This window comes from Canis lupus, chromosome 7, assembly GCF_003254725.2.
Source record: "Canis lupus dingo isolate Sandy chromosome 7, ASM325472v2, whole genome shotgun sequence".
Taxonomy (NCBI): Eukaryota; Metazoa; Chordata; class Mammalia; order Carnivora; family Canidae; genus Canis; species Canis lupus.
The window spans coordinates 33,145,708-33,167,027 of record NC_064249.1 but is presented as its reverse complement, the minus strand read 5'-3'; the positions used below and the strand labels follow the sequence as shown (position 1 = coordinate 33,167,027).

At 39.7% G+C, this 21,320-nt stretch overlaps 2 protein-coding genes across 7 annotated transcripts in view; one reads left to right on the top strand and one right to left on the bottom strand.

Moving 5' to 3' along the window:
* PLD5 (phospholipase D family member 5) overlaps positions 1 to 21,320 on the top strand; it is a 408,683-nt gene that overhangs the window by 340,483 nt on the left and 46,880 nt on the right. For all 4 annotated transcript variants that reach the window (XM_035719400.2, XM_035719401.2, XM_035719403.2 and 1 more), the window contains one exon: positions 13,022 to 13,219. In XM_035719400.2, the coding sequence (XP_035575293.1) occupies positions 13,022 to 13,219 (198 nt within the window). The remainder of the gene's footprint in view (positions 1 to 13,021; positions 13,220 to 21,320) is intronic.
* BECN2 (beclin 2) overlaps positions 15,324 to 21,320 on the bottom strand; it is a 157,593-nt gene continuing 151,596 nt past the window's right edge. Inside the window, exon 8 of one of the 3 annotated variants that reach the window (XR_004817655.2) lies at positions 15,324 to 15,647. The gene's annotated coding sequence lies outside the window, so the exon portion shown is untranslated. The remainder of the gene's footprint in view (positions 15,648 to 21,320) is intronic. The other 2 variants (XR_004817656.2, XR_004817657.2) reach the window with 2 other exon arrangements.

The window sequence follows — 21,320 nt, the reverse complement described above, 5'->3', positions numbered from 1 at the left end:
CTATGCTATACTTTACATTTCTGTTACTTATTTATTTTGTAACTGGAAGTTTGTATCTCATAATCTCCTTTATCTGTTTCAACCATTTCCCTATCCACTTCCCTTATGACAATCACCAGTTTGTTCTCTGTATTTAAGAGTCTGGTTTTCTGTTTGTTTGTCTCTTTTTTTTTCTTTGTTCATTTGTTTTGTTTCTTAAATTCCACATATGAGTGAAATCGTATGGTATTTGTCTTTCTCAATCTGACTTATTTCTCATGGTATTAAACCCTCTGAATCCATCCATTTGATGCAAATGGCCAGGTCTCATTCTTCTTTATGACTGAGTAATATACCAAATATTCTTTATCTATTCATCTGTCAGTGGGCACTTATGGACATTTGGGCTACTTCCATATTTTGGTATTATAATTAATGCTGCAGTAAACATAGGGGTACACATATCTTTTTGAATTAGTGTTTTCATTTTCTTTATACCCAGGAGTGGAATTACTGGATTATAATTTCTATTTCCAACTTTTGTAGGAACCTCCATACTATTTTCCACAGTAGCTGCACCAATTTATATTTCCACCAACAATGCACAAGTGTTTCTTTTTCTCCACATCCTCACCAACACTTTATATTTCGTGTGGTTTTGATTTTAGTCATTTTGACAGGTATAAGGTGATATCTTGTGCTTTTGATTTGTATTTCCCTGATGATTAGTGATACTGAGCATCATTTCATGCATCTGCTTTTCATTTGTATGTCTTCTTTGGAAAAACATCTGTTCAGATCCTTTGCCAATTTTTGGTTGGATTATTTGTTTCTTTAGTGTTGAGTTTTATAAGTTCATTATGGATCTTGGATATTAACCCCTTATTGGATATATCATATGCAAATATCTTCTCTCATTCAATAGATTATCTTTGTGTGGTTTTTCTTTTGGTAGTTTCCTTTGCTGTGCAAAACTTTTCATTTTGAAGAAATCCCAATTGTTTATTTTTGCTTGTGCTTCCCTTGCCTTTAGGATACATATCTAGAAAAATGTTTCTACAGCTGATGTCAAAGAGATTACTGCCTATATGGTTTCAGGTCTTACATTTAGGTCATGAAAGAAATTGAAGAGGACACAAACAAATGGAAAGATATTTATTTTTTTTAAATAAAAGATTTTATTTATATATTCATATATTCATAAGAGACACACAGAGAGAGGCAGAGACATAGGCAGAGGGCGATGTAGGCTCCATCAGGAAGCCTGATGTGGCACTCGATTCTGGGGCTCCAGGATCATGCCTGAGCCAAAGGCAGATGCTCAACCACTGAGCCACCCAGGCATCCTGGAAAGATATTTTTGATCATGGATTGGAAGAACCAGTATGGTTAGATGTTCATACTACACAAAGCAATCTACAGATTCAATGCAATCCTTATCAAAATACAAACAGCATTTTACACAGAATAAGAACAAATAATGCTAAAATTTGCATGGAACTACAAAAGACCCTGAGTAGCCAAAGCAATCTTGAAAAGAATAAAACTGGAGGTGTCACAATCCCAGACTTCAAAACCTACTACAAAGTTGTGGTAATCAAAACAGTATGGTACTGGCACAAAAATAGACACTTAGATCAATGGAAGAGAATCAAGAGCCCAGGAAGAAACCCATGATTATATGGCCCAGCTAATCTATGACAAAAGAGGCAAGAATATAAAATGGAGAAAGGACAATATTTTCAATAAATGGTGCTGGAAAAACTGGACAGCTACATGCAAAGGAATGAAACTGGACCATTTACTTACACTGTACACAAAAATAAAGTCAAAATGGATGAAAGACCTAAATGTGAAACCAATTTTTCCATTAGGTCTTAAAGAATTAGTTCACTAGATTCCAAATTAAAGTGTATAATAGTATACATTCCAAAATACGGTATGTAACACTGCAGAAACCAAAACATAGAGCAACACTGAAAATGTCTCAGGAGCTTTAGTTGGCTTTAGGTTCTAATGGGCAAAGCCCCTTTCCAAAGTGCAACCCTACTTTATCCCTTTCCATAAGAGCCGTTAGTGATTTTTTCATTCTTTGCCCCTAAATGCCCCTTGCTCTGCTACCTGGGAAGCTTGCTGTTTAAACTGAAACAATATTGTATGCCTAACACTTCCCTCTATAATTTGACTTTGAATAGAAAAACATCAGTCAACACATATTGCATACTGGTCACTGTGTTCTGCTGCACTGATCTCTCTGTCCTTTATAATCCTATGAGGTAGTTATCATGGGAATAAGGTGGTGGCATTGCCCTTCAAAGACCTGCAAGGACACTGAATTTGAACAAGTTGCTTGTTACAGGGAGAGTGCACAACACTGTGGCAAAACATGGCATGTCTCAATAAGTAGGTCTTAGAAAGGACTAATGGGATTAGGGTATAGGTGATTTAGGGGAAGATCTTAGGAAGCAGGGCTTTGCTCAGGATAGGATGTTGTCAGGAAGTAGGGGCAATTTTATGATTGTTAAGATCTTAATAAATCTTATCTATATGGGAAAGGGAATCCAGTGAGGCTAAAGCTGTAGTTGGTAAAGAAGCAGCAGTCACTCCTATGAGGGTATCTTAGGTCATTTTTATGGTTTGGACAGTGCTCATGTTTTTATCTGTGTCTAGACATGATTGCGGAGTGGTCTTGTTTTGGTTTTCATTTTGGTTTTGAGGGTTTTTTTTTTATGTTAGTGTACTAGAAAATGGCTTTGGTTTAACGGGAGAACACAGCTGTGAGTGCCAGGGCACTCCTGAAAACATCAAGGTCAAGCTGGCAGTCATGTGCCAGCTTCCAGATATCAAGAGCTGGTTTTGTCTTTCTCAGGAGTGTAAAGAAGTTGATGAGCTAGTCCAAAGTCATACAGCTCATGAGCTAAAGAACCATAATGTTAGTGCTGTATCTGGGCTCTTAGCCCAAACGTTTGACAAAGATTTGCTCTCATTTGGCTTTCATGAAACATCTGTTTCACCATCCTGGATTTCCCAGGGGAATCCAGCCAAGTTTCCTGTCATATTCTATGGAAAATTGGATTGAAACTTGAAAACAACATTGTCCTTTTACTTCAGCAAGAATCCAAGCCTGGTATAACCTAAACACACTATTTCAATTACAGCCTCTTGCCCTCCACCTTTCATGCCTTGGTCAAGCATCAGATTTTGTTCAGGTATTCACATTTACACTTAGAAACACCTTTAGTTGGTGATCTCCAGCCTCTACCTCCAAATACCCAGTTTGATAGAAGTGTCCTGAGGTTAACAGAGCAAGTGAACCCTTATTTAAACAAAGTATTCCTTTGGAATGGAAGAAAGTGCTAGGGACATTTCCCTCCAAGGATGTAGGGATGCAGATGGCCTAAGGCAGGAGATGCAGTGGAAAGAAACAGACTAAGGAGTCAAAACAAACTGGGTCACAGCCGAGTTCTGCTACATAGTAGAAAAGTGACCCAGGCCTTAGCGCTCTTATCTATAACATTGAATTAGAACACCTACTTCAAAACATGGACTGATGTCATAGAATACCAAATTTTCATAACTTCATGGGTTTGTCTGTATTTCCCGCTATGCTCTGTGCTCCAAAACTGCTGAGGACAGAGGCCAAGTATAACTTGTTCTCCACTGTAGTCTGAAAACCTGGCATGGTTCTTGGCTCATAGAAGAAGATATGTAGGTGTAGTTGTAGATGTAGTTGTAGATTTAGTCATAGATGCTGATGTAGTCATAGATGTTGATGTAGTTGTAAATATACATGTAATCATGGATACAGATGTAAATGTAATTGTAGATATAGTTGTTGTAGATGTGGTTATAATTTTAGACATAGATGTAGATGTAGTTGTAGATGTAGATGTAGTTGTAGACCTGGAACTGAATATGGATGTAGGTGTAGATCTGATTATAGACATGGATGTAAGTATAGATACAGATATAATCAGGTCTTGATTATAATTAGCCTAGCACATACATTTTGACTATTGCATTGGACCTGAAGAGGAAACATACACTCTTGCTGAACAAAAAGTTAATAGTATCCTCTGTATGATGAAACTATGAGAATATTTCCACATGCCAGTCTTTTACATTCTTTTGATTGTTAAAGTATCTTAATTTGATATTTGATAAAAATTTATTTTTCTTTAAGAAATAGCATTTCATTTACTCCCATTCATAAGGTGGCACTATCAGAACCCTGACACTTGATTTCCAAAACTGACATCTAGTTGGTATTTAAAAAAAATTTTTTTTGAGTACAGTTGACACACAATGTTCCACTAGTTTCAGGTGTACAACATAGTGATTCAACTTCTCTATATGTTTCGCTGTGCTCACCATAAGTGTAGCCATCTGTCACCTTACGATACTATTATAGTACCATTGACTATATTCCCTATGCTATGTCTTTTATTCCTGTGACTTATTCTTTCCATAACTGGGAAGCCTGTACCTCCTACTCCTCTTCAGCCATTTTGCCCAACCCCCTACCATCCTCCCCTCTGACAACCATCAGTTGTTTGTTCTCTGTATTTACAGGTCTGATTCTGCTTTTTGTTTGTTGGTTTATTTATTTGCTTTAGATTTTACATGAGTGAAATCATATGGTATTTGTCTTTCTCTTTCTTATTTATTTCATTTAGCATCATATCTTCTAGGCCCATCCATGTTGTCACAAATGACACACTCTCATCCCTTTTTGTGGCTGTGTATTATTCATTTATAGAGAGAGGGAGGGAGAGAAAGAGAGAGATAGAGAGATGTATATATGATCATATCTTCCTTATCCATTCATCTATCAGTGGACACAGGTTGCTTGCATGTCTGAGCTATTATAAATAATGCTACAATAAACAGGGGTGCATATACCTTTTCAAATTAACATTTTCCTTTTCTTTGGGTAAGTACCAAGTAATGGAATTACTGGATCATATGGTAGCTCTATTCTTAATTTTTGGAGGAACCTCTATAGTGTTTTCCACAGTGGCTGCACCAATTTACATTCCCACCAATACTTGAAAACTATAAAACACTGAGGAAAGAAATTGAAGATGATACAAATAAATGTTAAGATATTCTATGTTCATAGACTGGAAGAGTTAATATTGTTAAAGTGTTCATACTACCCAAAGCAATCTACAGATTCAATGCAATCCCTATCAAAATGCAAACAGGTTTTTTCACAGAACAAGAACTAAAATTTGCAAAAGAATGAAACTGGAACATTTTTTTCACCATACACAAAAATAAACTCAAAATGAATTAAAAACCTAAATATGAGCCCTGAAACCATAAAAATCCTAGAAGAGAACTTAAGCAGTAATCTTTCTGACATTGATTATAGCAACATGTCTCTATCTCCTAAGGCAAGGGAAACAAAAGCAAAAATAAACTGTTGTGGCCTCATTAACATAAAAAGCTTTTGCACAGTCAAAGAAACCATCTACAAAACAAAAAGACAACTTACTGAATGGGAGAAGATATTGCAAATGATAGATCCTATAAGGGTTTGGTATCCCGAAATATATAAAGAACTTACACAGCTCAATACCAAAACCCCAAACAACTCAATATAAAAAATAGACAGAGGACCTGAATAGAAATTTTTCCAAAAAGACGTACAGATGGCCAACAGACACATGAAAAGAGTCTCAACATTACTATTCATCAGGGAAATGCAAATCAAAAGCACAAGATGATATAACCTTTTACCTGCTAAAATAAAAAAGACAAAAAATGGTAAATGTTGGTGAGGATGAGAGAAAAAAGTGCACCTTATGCACTATTGATGGGAATGTAAATTGGTGCAGCCACTGTGGAAAACACTATAGAGGTTCCTCCAAAAATTAAGAATAGAGCTACCATATGATCCAGTAATTCCATTACTTGGTACTTACCCAAAGAAAAGGAAAACGTTAATTTGAAAAGGTATATGCATCCCTGTTTATTGTAGCATTATTTATAATAGCCCAGACATGCAAGCAACCTGTGTCCACTGATAGATGAATGGATAAGGAAGATATGATCATATATACATCTCTCTATCTCTCTCTTTCTCTCCCTCCCTCTCTCTATAAATGAATAATACACAGCCACAAAAAGGATGAGAGTGTGTCATTTGTGACAACATGGATGGGCCTAGAAGATATGATGCTAAATGAAATAAATAAGAAAGAGAAAGACAAATACCATATGATTTCACTCATGTAAAATCTAAAGCAAATAAATAAACCAACAAACAAAAAGCAGAATCAGACCTGTAAATACAGAGAACAAACTGATGGTTGTCAGAGGGGAGGATGGTAGGGGGTTGGGCAAAATGGCTGAAGAGGAGTGGGAGGTACAGGCTTCCCAGGTGAGTGATACTTCCCAAAGTATACTTTCAGGTGAAAGTATAAACTTTCACCTCCTTGGTTAAGTTTATTCCTAGGTATTTTCTTCTTTTTGGTATACTTGTATATGGTGTTGTTTTCTTAATTTTTTTCTGCTACTTTTTTATTAGTGTATAGAAATGCTGGATATTAATTTTGCATTTGGCAACTTTACTGAATTCATTTATTACTTCTATTAGTTTTTGGTGGAGTCTTTAGGGTTTTCTATGTAGAGTATCCTGTCATCTGCAAACAATGACGTTGAACTCTTCTTTACCAATACGGATGCCTGTATTTCTTTTTCTTATCTAAATGCTATGGCTAAAAAAATAAAAAATAAAAATGAATGCTATGGCTAGGACTTCCAGTACTGTGTTGAATGAAAGTGGCAAGAGTGTATATCCTTGTCTTGTTCCTGACCTTAGAGGAAAAGTTCCCGGTTTTTCACCATCAAGTTTGATGTTAGCTGTGAGTTTTTCATATATGGCCTTTATTATTGTGGAGGTACATTTCTTGTATATCCCCTTTGTTGAGATCTAGTTGGTAATTTAAACATTAGATAGATTTTTTTAATTTATTAAAAATGATAAAATGCCCTGGAAACCCAATGACCAGAGCTTTTAATTTTTACTCTCAAGCTGACTCCCCAGTGGGGTGACTTCTAGGGACAATTGCCCTCAAAGATCTGGGCACTGAGTTCCATAGGCTCAGGTAATGTAGGAGGTCCGAGGAAGGTCACAGTTCCCTCCACTAACCCTTCTTTCATGTACAGGTTGGAGACTTTCACTAATACCCTGCATATCCAGATTTGAGACTTCAGTGGAGAAGTCCACATAAAGCTGGTATAACCACTGTACTTTGCTGCTGCCCTGCCCCAAACCTTTAGTCATTCTCCTGTCCCCCATAGACCCTCTTCTGCAGCCATTTACATTACCTCATGATCTCACTTCAATGTACTCCTTTTCCCTGTGGTATCCCACTTCAGCTATATCTGGTGGCATCTTCTTCTTTCTTTATCACCCATTCACTCCAGGTACTGCTTCTGCCACCCCCAACATCATCTTCTGAAGGCTTAAGTTCAAAACCAGCAAGTAATGACCTGGAGAAGCAAGTGAATATGTTGTAGTTCATGAGTCTGAAATAGCTCTTCTGTTGTGACCATTCTGGCACCAACTCTACTCACCACAAATGGTCTCTGAGGAATGACTTCATGCCCTCACATTTTTTTTTAAAGATTTTATTTATTCATGAGAAACAGAGAGAGAGAGGCAGTGACACAGGCAGAGGGAGAAGCAGGCTCCATGCAGGGAGGCTGATGTGGGACTCATCCCAGGTCTCCAGGACCACACCCTGGGCTGAAGGCAGCGCTAAACCACTGAGCCACCCGGGCTGCCCATGCCCTCACATTTGTACCTAACGTGTCTGGAATCTGTTGGTGATTAAAGTAAAACTGTTCATGTGTAAAGAATCTTGCTACCTCTCTTCTTTGATTCAAACAAATTTGCTACCCTCTTAGGAGAAGCAGAAGAGAGCTGGATCTTGGTATAACTGAAGCTAACACTGTTTGAGCCAGACACTGAGATAAACATTGTATATGCATTTTGTTCTATTTGTTCTTCATAGTAATCCTTTGACTGTATAACCATTCACTCATTCAAACCATGAGTTTCAGTGCCTTGCCCATGGTGGAGTTAGTCTGTCTTCAGTCCCGTTCCAGGAGATGACCTGCTGTATCCTAATTAGGTCATATTGAGACGCCTCTGTCACTCATTTGCAGGGAAAGGCTATTAGAATTACCATCCTGGCACCCTTCTAGATGCCAGATTTTACATTAATACATACCGAGATTAGTCGTATCATATTATATTAAGGGATGATTGTCTTTCTTCACAATTATGAAGAGCTTGCAGTAGTGTTATAACTACAATGAATATCATTCTGCATATTAGGAGAGAGTCCATGGAGAATGACAGGGAGTGGGAGGGAAGTGGCTTTGTTTTCCAATAATTACTGTTAGGTTTGATCTACCTCCCAACCACAACAGAGAGGACATAGCCTCCACCTAAAGACTAGGGGACAACTATTTCTGATTTAAAAAGTGGACAGGGAAGCATGACATTCTTATTCACCTTTTGATCAGAAGTCTCCAAAAATACATGTTTGCAGTGTGTGAGCAAGTAACCTGAATACACTAAAGGTCTGATGTGGAAAAACCAAAGGACACCAACAAGATCCAAGCATAGTAAAAGTGAATAATGGTCAATGAGTTTGCTTTTGACAAAAATCAAATGAATCCTTGAATTTCTACTTTCTACTTTCACTGGCATTCTATCTCTGACTTCACTGGGGCTTGGATAGCATGGACTTTTTTTTAAGGCAGTCCTCACTCAAAAGACAAGCTCATCTTGATCCTTGTGCCCCACTGCAGGAAGCACATCTAGAGGACAGTTAACCCACTGACCAATGTTAAGGCCTGCCACTGACACTGATTACTGAGAACCATGATTGTGAAAATCTTCTGAGTGGGTCTCTGGGCATGGCCATTTCCAGGTTTTCTGCTCCCATGACACCAGAAGAGAGATTCGTGTTAAATCCATGTACTCAGGGTCAGACCTAGAGCTATGGCTCCTAAATTCAGAAGGGAACTTGTTTTCATCTCTGACCACTATTTACTCATTTCAAAATCCAGGCAGTCATTTAGTAAACATTTTCTAGGCAAGAACCATAATTCAGCACTGGAAAAAAAAAATGAACCTGATACCGTCTCTTCAGAGACTGTAGAGTCACTTAGGGAAACAGACACATAATTTTTTTTTAATTACAATACAGTGTAAAACATGCCACATCAGAAATAGGCACCAGCTATGGTACTGGACAAAGCAGGAAAGGGGTTGGCCAGAGAAGGCATCAGAATTAATAGCAATAGCAAGAGTACCATGAATTGTATTCTGGCCATGTGTTAGGTGGGGTATTAGCATAGTGGTTAGGCATGCAGGACTTCTGAGTCAGACCCAAGTTCAAATCTCAACAATGTCATTTACCAGTGAGAAAATAACTATCCATGCCTCAAATTCCCCTGTGTAAAATGGGGATGAACACTATCTTCCTGACCCACTATCAAGGTGAAAGACAGTGAAGCACCCTGTATGTTTTGTAGGGCTGCCATAACACATTACTTGGTGGCTTAGAAGAGTAGGAACTTACTTAGTTACACTTCTGAAAGTCAGAAGTGTGAAATCAAGGTGTTGGCAGAGCTATGCTCTTTCTGAAGGCTTTAGGGGAGAATCTTTCCTCACCTCTTTCTAGCTTCTGGTTGTTGCCAGCAATCCTTAGTGTTCATTGGCTTGTTGGTGTGTCACTCCAATCTCTGTCTTCACGTAGCAGCCTCCCCTGTGTGTCTATCCAAATTTTCCTTTTCTTAAAAGGACACCAATCATATTAGATTTAGGACCCACCATTCTTCAGTAGGACTTCATTTTTTAAATTATTTTTAATTTATTTATTCATGAGAGACACAGACACACAGGCAGAGGGAGAAGCAGGCTCCATGCAGCAAGCCTGACGCGGGACTCGATCCTGGATCTCCAGGATCAGGCCCTGGGCTGAAGGCAGCACTAAACCGCTGAGCCACCCGGGCTGCCCAGTATGACTTCATCTTGAGTCCATCTGCAAAGACCACATTTCTCAAGAAAGTCACATTCATGGGCTCCAGGTAGAAATGAATTTGGAGGCAGGGGGCACTATTCAATGCAGTACACACACCAACTAAACACTAAATCAATACTAGCTATCAAAATTATGATTATTATTAAATTCTAAAAGCAAAGCAAATCAATATTGTCCTCATTGAACAATAAACTGAAATGTAAGAATTAGGTAATTTACCAAAGGCCATTCAACAAGCAAATTTCAGGATTAAGATACATATATGCCTTGTCTAAATTTAAAATTGGGAAGGAATAGGGTTCCCGGGTGGCTCAGTCAGTTAAGGATCCGACTTTTGGTTTCAGCTCAGGTCATGATCTCAGAGTCATCGAGATCCAGCCCCTCATCATGCTCTGCCCTCCAAGGGGAGTCTGCTTGAGATTCTCTCTCCTTTGCCCTCTGCCCCTCCCCCCACTTGCATACATTCTCACTCGCTCTCTCTCAAATAAATAAATCTTTAAAATAAAAAAATAAAAAAGGTAAAACCAGCAAGGGTCACCAGCCACAGTCCTACAGGAACTAAGAGGAACTCATCCAGACCTAGAAACAAGTTCTCCAGGCAGCATTGGCAGGTTGATCAGGAATAGAAAAAGGGATGAAGGTGGGCAGGAAATTGATATCTTGAACCCATGGATGGCAAGGCTGGAAAACTCTTGTAGACTTTATGAACTAAACCCCCTCACTGCTCAAAGAAGTAGACAAAGGCTGAGAAATAGGATGACTTCCCTAAGGCTCTGGTTGGAGAAGTCTTTGACTTCTCTCCAGCATCTTTGGCCTCAGGTCCTGCACCACTGTTTCCTTCCTTCCTTCCTTCCTTCCTTCCTTCCTTCCTTCCTTCCTTCCTTCCTTCCTGATGGTAGTCCCAAGCAAGACCAGAGAACATAGACATGCAGTAACCTTGCCTGTGTCAGGGAGGTCCTGACCATGAGGACAGTTACTTACCCACATGAGAGTCAGATCTCAGCTTCTCCACCCCTTCCCCCCACCCCAGACAAAAAGCCTGGCTATACCTGCTGAACTAGCATAAAAGTTGAGATACAGTGAAATGCTAAAGGCTTCCCTGGAGAAGAGAATGTGGCAGTGTTGATTCATCCTGCAAAAAGGTACAAAAGCGTGAAGGTCAGGTGCAGAGCTGAATATTCCTGAGACCCTATCAGCAAACAGCCCCTCAGGCTCCATCTTCAATGGGAAATAAAATTAACAATCATTAGCAGTTACCCTAGAAAATTTTTGAAATATCCAAGATTGGAAAACACATAGAAACATGTAAGTCTTTCATCTGGCTACTGCCAAGGCCCGGGGCTGAACACCCAGCTCCCTCACCCTGTCTTCTGTCTCCACACCACAGCCAACGGGAACTTTCCAATTCACAGCCTGGTCATGCCCCTACCGTCATTGCCTGCTTCCCCATGACCTTCAGCATAAATGTCAAGCTGTTTATCCCAGCTCAAAGACCCCTGAGGATCTGCCATCCCTGTCCCTATAGTTTTACCCTCTGTTATTAGGTAAACATATTTACACACACACACACACACACACACACACACACACACATACATGTTCTCCCTAGCTCACTCGGGTTTAGCTGCCCAGCTCTAATTGTATCCGCCCCCATTCGCAGTGCCTTTGCTCATGCCTGACATGCCCTTTCTGCTCTGCATCTTCCCACTTTCTTAACCTCTTATTGCCCTTAATGTGTTCATACCTCCAGTTCTAGGAATCTCTACTAAAGAATACTGGCACAGGTGCACAAAGATATGTGTACAAGGATGCCAGGCGAGTATGAGGAAAGATGTCCATGGCATGCACACTGTAGTAGGGAGCTCTAGGGGGCCCTCTGCAGCAGGTGATGTGTTCTGTAATCTTGAGTAGAGTCTTCAGTGGGGAGCCTGAAGAAGAGAGGAAAGCAGACCCAGGTGTGCCTAGTGCATCTCTCCCTGGGTATTCAGATCATAGTGCATGTCTACTTGTGCTGTTCTTTTATGACCCAAATTTTACTTTGTCACTTCCATTGACTAAATTAGAAATCATCTGTAATTTTTATAAAGTGATCCTGGACTCAGATGAAGCCAGTGCTGCTATGTCCCTGGGTGTATTCAATCAAGGGTCAGAAACCTGCATTCAGATTCTCAATCTATTACTGACTAGGTCTCTCAGATGGGGCAAGTATTTTTGTTTACCTGTCTGAGCTTTCCTCCCTTCATCTGTGTATCATGGGAAGTGGAAGAAATCCTCGCGATGGTGTCTTTATTGCAAGAGTGTATTGGTGCATTCCTCTTGAGGCTTGTGCAGTGTTCATATGAGTAACTTACCTGTTAATGTATTCTGTGTTTTTAACACATTATTTGTGAGTGCCAAGTCATAGGCACTATTCTGAGCCCTTTAAATGTACTGACCATTTTAAGCATCTAGGAGCTGTGTGAAATAAATACTATTTATTCTATTTTGTAGAGGAAGGAGAATGAGGCCCAGAAATTATGTGTCTTGCCCAGCAAAGCCATACAGCTAGAAAACTGTAGAACTGAACATAATTCCAGGCAGAACTGACTTCAGAATCCATGATCTAAATCATTCTGTGATGCTGCCATTAAAACCCTACTTTATATTGTTGCATGATTTAATAAGGATTCATATGAAAAAAATATCTTAAGGAAATGAATCTGAAGAGCTGATATGAAAAATGGAGGTTAATATGGAAAAATTATCTTTAAGATCCCAAATGCAAAATGGCAAGCCAAAGTTCTCCTCAAAAATTGAAAGCACTTTTATACTGCATCACTTCTATATACCAAGCTGTGACTATAACTGCACATTTCTGTGTAACAGCTGCAAAAGAAGAAGTCACTACTACTGCATTCTTGTGCGTGTTTTTCCTTTGAAAATAACACCATTGGTCGTATATGGCATCGACGCTTTCTATTTTAATTCCACAGATGAAAGAGCTCGGCGTCATCTTCTACAACTGCAGCTGCCTGGTCCTGGACTTACAGAGGATATTTGCTCTGTACAGCTCATTAAAATTCAAGAACAGAGTGCCTCAGACCTGGTCCAAGAGGCTCTATGGCGTCTACGACAACGAGAAGAAATTGCAGCTTCAGTTGAATGAAACCAAATCTCAAGCATTTGTGTCGGTGAGTTCTTACCCTCTTGCTCCTTCTCTTCTCCTCCTTCCTTCAAAGTTGGAATGTTCGAGTGTGATCTTCTGCTGGGAAAACCTGAATTGTAAAGATCAGTTCTGTCCCATCCCTTGAAGAGGTAAGATATGCCTGTGTTCAGGCCTAATCATAGCTGTCCCTAGTGATAATAACAATAATGTATAATCATTCCTAGCTCCCGATACTTTGTGTTACCTGATTTAATCACCACAGTCATCTCTTAAGGTAGACCCAGCTTTGTGACCCTGTTAGACACGAAGGTATTGAGGCTCATCTTCTAGGACAAAGACCCTCAGATGGCAGGTATCAAGAGAGACACCACCTCCCAGCTCTTTTTTTTTTTTTTTAAGATTCTATTTATTTATTCATGAGAGACAGACAGACAGAGGCAGAGACAGAGGCAGAGGGAGAAGCAGGCTCCATGCAGGGATCCTGATGTGGGATTCAATACCGGGACTCCAGGATCATGCCCTGAGCCAAAGGCAGACGCTCAACCACTGAGCCACCCAGGCGTCCCCTCCCAGCTCTTCTGACACCAGATCCTGTTTTTGATGCCCTACCTCAGTCATTCACAGGCTTGTTCTTAACAATAGAATCCTCCTTTCATGAAGCAAATCTGAGGGAACCCTAGTGTGTAAAACAGATAAAAGCAGAGCTGCTGTACTTCATTGAGATTGAGGGCAGGATGCCTCAGAGGGCAGAGCAGAGCTTCAGGCCCCTGACTACACTGAAAACCGCCACCACCACTGTCCCACACCCCCATTTCCTGCATCCACCACCCCGCTACCCACACACCACAGTTGTCCACAGTGTCACTGGGAAGGGGCAATGTGAATATCTGTGCCTATGGCCCTGGTCCCCAAACTTTAAAATATTTCAGAGCTAGCTGGGGAGCCTGTTTAAAATGCAGATTTATGAGGCACCTGGGTGGCTCAGTCAGTTAAGCCTCTCTTCAGCTCTGGTCATGATCCCAGGGTTCTGGGATCCAGCCTTGAGTTGGGCTCCCTGCTCAGCAGAGAGTCTGCTTCTCCCTCTACGTTTACCCCTCCTGGCCACCTGTGCTCAAGCTCTCTCTCACTCTCACTCTCTCTCTCTCAAATAAATAAATAAAATCCTTTTTTTAAAAAATAAATACATAAAAATAAAATGCAGATTTATAGCCCCCCACCCTAACCATGATCTGTTCCACTGGACTAGGGTGAGACCTTAGAATTTTAATTTTGTTTTGAAGCAGGCTTCTAAATTCCTGGTGCTCAGATAAACTTCTTGAAACCATGCCCCCAATTCAACATGCTGGTCCTCTACTGACAATTGTGCTTTTACACCAACAACTTTATATTACTGAAGAGCTTCTCACTGGAAAGGGAGTTCTACCTTTTTTGCAATTGAGACACAAGTGGATGTTGAAGTTGCTTGTCTTAACAAATTCATATAAATGTGAATGGCAGAAAACAGACTGAAAGATTTTCATCAAACAAAACAAAAATGCCCTTTTTAAAAAATATGCGGAGGTCAGCAATGCAATGGCAAGTAGCATATTGTATGGGGCACTTTACTAGCAAAATTATTTCATGTATTCAGTTTCATTTCCTCTCGAGACAGCCCTGGCAGACGAGAAGGCCAGCTATTATTCTGAATTTGGAGATGAGTAGCGGTGGGAAATTTGCCAAGGAATCATTTATCCAGAAGGTAACAGGGTGACGTGAAACCCCAGGACACTTGCTCAACCCCTCCAGTAGAACAGATGTGAAGCAGCAAGGAATAGATGAATTATGAGCAGATTTCAGACAATTGCTGGATTTTGAACTTATGGTTTGAATCTTAGAGATAGGTGAATGTCTGTTTTATGCTCATTTAAATTCTAACTCTTGCAAAGCTGGGTGGGGGAGTCCCCCTTTGTTGATCCCAAAGTAAACATACGTATCCCAGAGAGGAGGCCAGGCCTTTAATAAAATCTATGAAAACACAAGACTTTTTGTATTCTAGGGCAAATTTACAAATTGCTTTTTATTCAGCAATTTGCCACAAAATAAGTAGAGTTTTGAAACATGTCCTCAGATGTAGTCTTTAAACTATATAATGCCTCTGTTTTCTATTTTTTATTTATCATATTATTATTTTATTTTCTATTTCCTATTAACGTCAAGTGCACTTCTGAATTTCAGTTTAACAGATATTAATTAAACAACATTTTTGTAGAGATGTAAAATCTTGCAGGTATAAAGTAAGATCAAACCCCTTGCCATTGCAATTGGTATCATTTGTCCAATACTCCTTGATCTCTCTCCTGTTGTAGTATTTATCACATTCACATAACAGTTTGTTTATTGATCATCTCTCCCACTATTTAAAAGGCTCCACAGGTCATATACTGGACCATCTTCATCATTGGTATTCCCAGCACCTAAAAGCAATAAATGTGAGATTGGTTTTATTAATAGTAATTTTAATAAAAAATTCTAGGATGCATATAATTTTCTGAGTAATACATGCCAAACAAATGTCAAGGCAAATTTATTTAAATTCAAAGTATGCCTTATAAAATATCTTAAAATAGTATATCATATTTTTATAATCTCACAGTGCCAAGACAAAATTAACACATGCACACAAAAATATTATTGAAGACCTTAAGAATTACCATTCCCCAAATTAGATTTTAGATGACTAATACCTTAGCATAGTTAAGTATAAATTTTAGGTTATGATATAAACAAGGATTTTTTTCTAATTTTCTCATGGAACACAGAGAGACTCTTGGTAAGATTTAACTATATGATCTCCAATCAGTTGGAGCCACATAATTCCAATTTTCTTATATTTCCTATTGAAATCAGAAACAGGAACCACAGTTGGCTGAGTTTTTGTCTAATCTTGTGGATCTCTTTTTAGAGCCCTTGGGATCATAAATTTGTTTTCCAAGATCAAGACTTGGTTGGTTCAAGGTCTGTTCTTACTGATCTGGGTGCTAGACAGATCTTATTTCTCATTATTGTTTTGTTCATCCACTCATCAGTCATATATTCTAAGATAAGCACAAGCATTAAGTAGAACTTGATGCTGCCGTGAAAAATACCATTATATTCCTCTTTAGAACCTCCTCTACATATTGTTAATTATATTTTAATAGCTTTATTGAGAGATACTTTACATTCCATGAAATTCATCCTTTCAAAGTATAAGATTCAGGGGGTTTTAGTGTAGTCAGAGCTGTGCAACTATCTCCACCATCTAATTTTAGAATATTGTCATCACTGCAAAGAAAACACCATACCCGTATTCCCCTTTCCCTAGCCGTTGGCAACTACCTGTCTACTGTCTGTCTGTGAGGGCTCTCCTTTCTCTAAGCAATTCATATAAGGGGAATAAGACAATATATAGTCTTTTTTAAAAAATGCATTTATTTATTTGAGAGAGAGAGTACAGAGGGGGCAGAGGGAGAGGGAGAGAGAGAATCTCAAGCAGACTCCCCACTGAGCAGAGAGCTGAACATGGGACTGTATCTAATGACCCTGAGATCATGACCTGAGCCAAAATCAAAAATCAAATGCTTGGGATCCCTGGGTGGCGCAGAGGTTTGGCGCCTGCCTTTGGCCCAGGGCGCGATCCTGGAGACCCGGGATCGAATCCCATATCAGGCTCCCGGTGCATGGAGCCTGCTTCTCCCTCTGCCTGTGTCTCTGCCTCTCTCTCTCTCTCTGTGACTATCATAAATAAATAAAAATTTAAAAAAAAAAAAAAAAAAAAAAAATCAAATGCTTAACCAACTCAGCCACCAGGCACAGTACAACAGTATGTAGTCTTTTGTAATTGACTCCTTTCATTTATTAGAATATTCTCAAAGTCCATTAGTGTTTGTTACAGCATGAATTAGTACTTCATTCCTTTTTATGGCCAAATAATATTCCGTTGTATGGATGCATCACATTTGGTTTCTTTGTCCATTAGTTGATGAATGTTTGGGTGTTTCTATATTTTGCCTCCTGTGAATAACACTGCTGTGAACCTTCATGTACAAGTTTTTATTTGAACACCGGTTTTCAGTGCTTTGCGGCATATACTTAGGAGTGGTGCTGTTGGGTAATGTGGCAACTCTGTGCTGAACATTTTGAGAGACTGACAAACTGTTTTCCAAACTGGATGACCCATTTTACACTTCTCCCAGCAACAAATGAGGGCCACAGTTTCTCCACATATTTTCCAATGCTTGTTTTTTTCTCTTATTTTACCCTTCCTAGTGGGTACGTGTATGTGAAATGGTATGTCACTGTGGTTTTTATTTGTATAATTTAATGTATTCATTGGCCATGTGTTTATCTCCTTTTCAGAAATGTCTATCCATTCCTTTGCCCACTTTTCAAATTAGTTTAATTGGATTTTTATTATTGAGTTGTAAGAGTTCTTACACATTCCACATATAAGTCTTTTATCAGTTACACCTTTAGCAAATATTTTCTCCCATTCTGTGGGCCATCTTTTTGTGTTTAGTATATTTTAACTTACATGTTTTGGGGATGGAGTATGGACATTTTAAAAACCAGGAAACTGTTGTGAGATACATCAGAATCTGCTAAGGCAAGTATTAATAAATATGCAAAACAAGTTATGTTCATGTATAAGGCACTAATTTATCTAAGAAAGAAACACATCACCTAGAAGCAGGTGTATGAGAGCACTTGAGTGGTAAAAAGTCATCACAGAGCTGAAACAAAGAGAAGGATCTGTTTTCCTTCCCCTTCCCATAATAAAGGAGTACACAGTATAAGGCTCAGAAAATTAATTCAGGAGCAGTAAGAGGGAAACTTAACAGCCTTCTCTCTAATTAAACTATTGGAACTAGTTAACTTCCTCTGCTGGATCAGTAGATCATTCTTTGTGTTGTTGTTCATTCACTTACAGCTTAAGCAAACATTTCAAACCCACTAGTATATCCAGATAGTATTTTCAAAGGAACACTCTGAAACATAATGTCAAGTACCACCATGCCCCAGGGCCGAGGGGACTGAAATGCATGAGCATTTCCCTAATAAACACACAGGGCACTTGCCATGCTCTAGGCATTGGGTTAGACAATGGGAACATGGGAAACAATACGGCAGTCAAGTAAATAAAAAAAGCTGTTCCCACATGGATGGAAATACCTAGTGTGAAGCAACTCCATTGGGAGTGGAGGCTGAGGAGTTACTCAAACCTGCAACACTGATTAATTTAAGAAGCACTTTCATATTCAGTCCACAAATACTAATATGTAACATGTGCTAGGAGCGGCATGGCACAAGGTACTGGAGATATACAACTCCTAGTGCAGAAACACCTGGACAAATGAATGCAACACCATGTGACACATGCTAGAATGAAGCTCCACAAAGCAGGAATCTTCTTTTGATCACTGATATATGCCAGTTGGCTACACTAGTGCTGGAGCATTGGCAGTCACTTAGTAGTATTTGCTGAATGAATGAAAGCAAGAACAGAAGTGAGGCACTGAGCCCAGCCAGGGAACAGGCCATGCCCTGATATAGGCAAACCAATGTGAGAGGTGTGTTCTGTAATTACCCCCCACCCCCGCCTTAGGCTATGAGGCTCAGCTAGTGGAAGGAGCAAAGCCAACGTTCTGCAAGCTATAAATGCTGGAGCCTGGCTTGTATCACCAAAAAGCACAATGTCCAGACTTGGAGGATAAGACCATGTGAAGAGATCAATGACTCTATGCCTCATTTTGCTCCTCCCTGAAACCGAAACCTAGTTTTTGCAACACACAAGGAAGTCCACGAAATTCCTGAAAGAAAAACATGGATGTTTGGCATGTCAGAGCTGGCTCAGGATCTCGTCTGGAGCTAAATAAGCCCCTCAGCTTCTCCATGCTAACCTGAAGAACATTTTTTTAAATATTTTTTTTATTTATTTGTGAGAGGCAGAGACATAGGCAGAGGGAAAAGCAGGCCCCTTACAGGGAGCCTGATGTGGGACTCCATCCTCAGACCCCGGGATCATGCCCTGAGTCGAAGGCAGATGTTTGACTGCTGAGCCACCCAGGCGTCCCTACCTGAAGAACCTTTAAAGCAGACCCAACAGGCTGAGGGAATTAAGTAATTTCAATACTGAATGTATTGATGGAGATAGAAAAATGAGTAAAATACAATTCCTAAAATCAAGTCAATGAAAATCTAGGTAGAGAGATGAGGCAAGTACGAGTAATTACCAGTTTGAATATGCTAAATAATATCTCATATAAATCATATTATGGGATGACAGAGAAGGGAGAAGGAGCCTCTGGGTGGGGAAATAAGTTTCATGGAGGAGCTGGTACTTGCTGAAACTTAGAGCATAGTACTCTGATAGACAGGACTAGGGAAACCTGGGCCAGAAGTGCTGGCAGGAGCAAATACTCAGGGCAGACAGATGGGAGCCAGGCCATTATTTCACTTTGGGGCATGGAGAGCATGGTAGCCAGCACAGGAAGGAGGCAGAGAAACGGGGGGGAAGGGGGGGCAGGGCACAGTGGGCCGTAGATACAACCCTCCAAATGAGTTCAGGCTGGATTCCCAGACACCAGAATGCTGAGCATGACGTGTGTGTGTGTGTGTGTGTGTGTGTGTGTGTGTGTGTGTGTATTTACATTATAGTGGTGATAAGGAAATGGTGGTGTAAAAGCCCCAGCAAAAAGCACTAGGCTCTGGATGGAAGGAACAGCAGTCAAGACCAAGAAGGAGACATAGGAGACATCGTAAAAGCAGGAGTACCTGTCTTGGGGACAGATGGTGTATCCATGATGTGTGTGCTGGGGAAAGGATATAGGATCAGTACTGGGTTTTGTTTCTTTTATTTTTTATTGCTGTTTTGTGGGGGTTTTGTTTGTTTCTGTTTCTTTTATGTTTTTTCATGAAAGGTTTTTTTTGGCATAGTTTTTTTTTTTTTACTCCTTTTTTTGTATATTTTTTTATTGGAGTTCGATTTGCCAACATATAGTATAACATTCAGTGCTCATCTTGTCAAGTGCCCCATTCAGTGCCCATCACTCAGTCACCCCATCTCCCTACCTACGCCCCCTTCCAGTACCCCTTGTTTGTTTCCCAGAGTTAGGAGTCTCTCAGGTTTCGTCACCCTCTCTAATATTTCCCACTCATTTTCTCTCCTTTCCCTTTTAATCCCTTTCACTATTTTTTATATTCCCCATATGAGTGAAACCATATAATGTTTGTCCTTCTCCGATTGACTTACTTCACTCGGCCTAATACCCTCTAGTTCCATCCACGGCAAAGCGAATGGTGGGTATTCATTGTTTCTGATGGCTGAGGAATATTCCATTGTATATATATATTGTATATATAGACCACATCTTCTTTATCCATTCATCTTTTGATGGAAACCAAGGCTAATTCCACAGTTTGGCTATTGTGGACATTGCTGCTATTAATATTGGGGAGCAGGTGTCTCGGTTTTTCACTGCATCTGTATCTTTGGAGTGCAATTGCTGGGTCATATTTTTAACTCTATGAAGTTCTATTTTTAACTCTTTGAGGATCCTCCACACAGTTTTCCATAGTGGCTGCACCAGCTCACATTCCCACCAACAGTGCAGGAGGGTTCCCCTTTTTCCACATCCTCTCCAACATTTATTGTTTCCTGTCTTGTTAGTTTTCACCATTCTCACTGGTTGAGGTGGTATCTCATTGTGGTTTTTATTTCTATTTCCCTGATGGCAAGTGATGGGGAGCATTTTCTCATGTGCTTGTTGGCCATTTGTATATCTTCTTTGGAGAAATTTCTGTTCATGTCTTTTGCCCATTTCATGATTGGATTGTTTGTTTCTTTGCTCTTGAGTTTAGTAAGTTCTTTATAGATCTTGGATACTAGCCCTTTATCTGAAATGTCATTTGCAAATATCTTCTCCCATTCTGTAGGTTGTCTTTTAGTTTTCTTGACTGTTTCTTTTGCTGTGCAGAAGCTTTTTATCTTGATGAAGTCCCAATAGTTCACTTTTGCTTTTGTTTCCCTTGCCTTCATAGATGCAAGAAGTTGCTGTGGCCGAGTTCACAAAGGGTGTTGCCTGTGTTATCCTCTAGGTTTTTGTTGG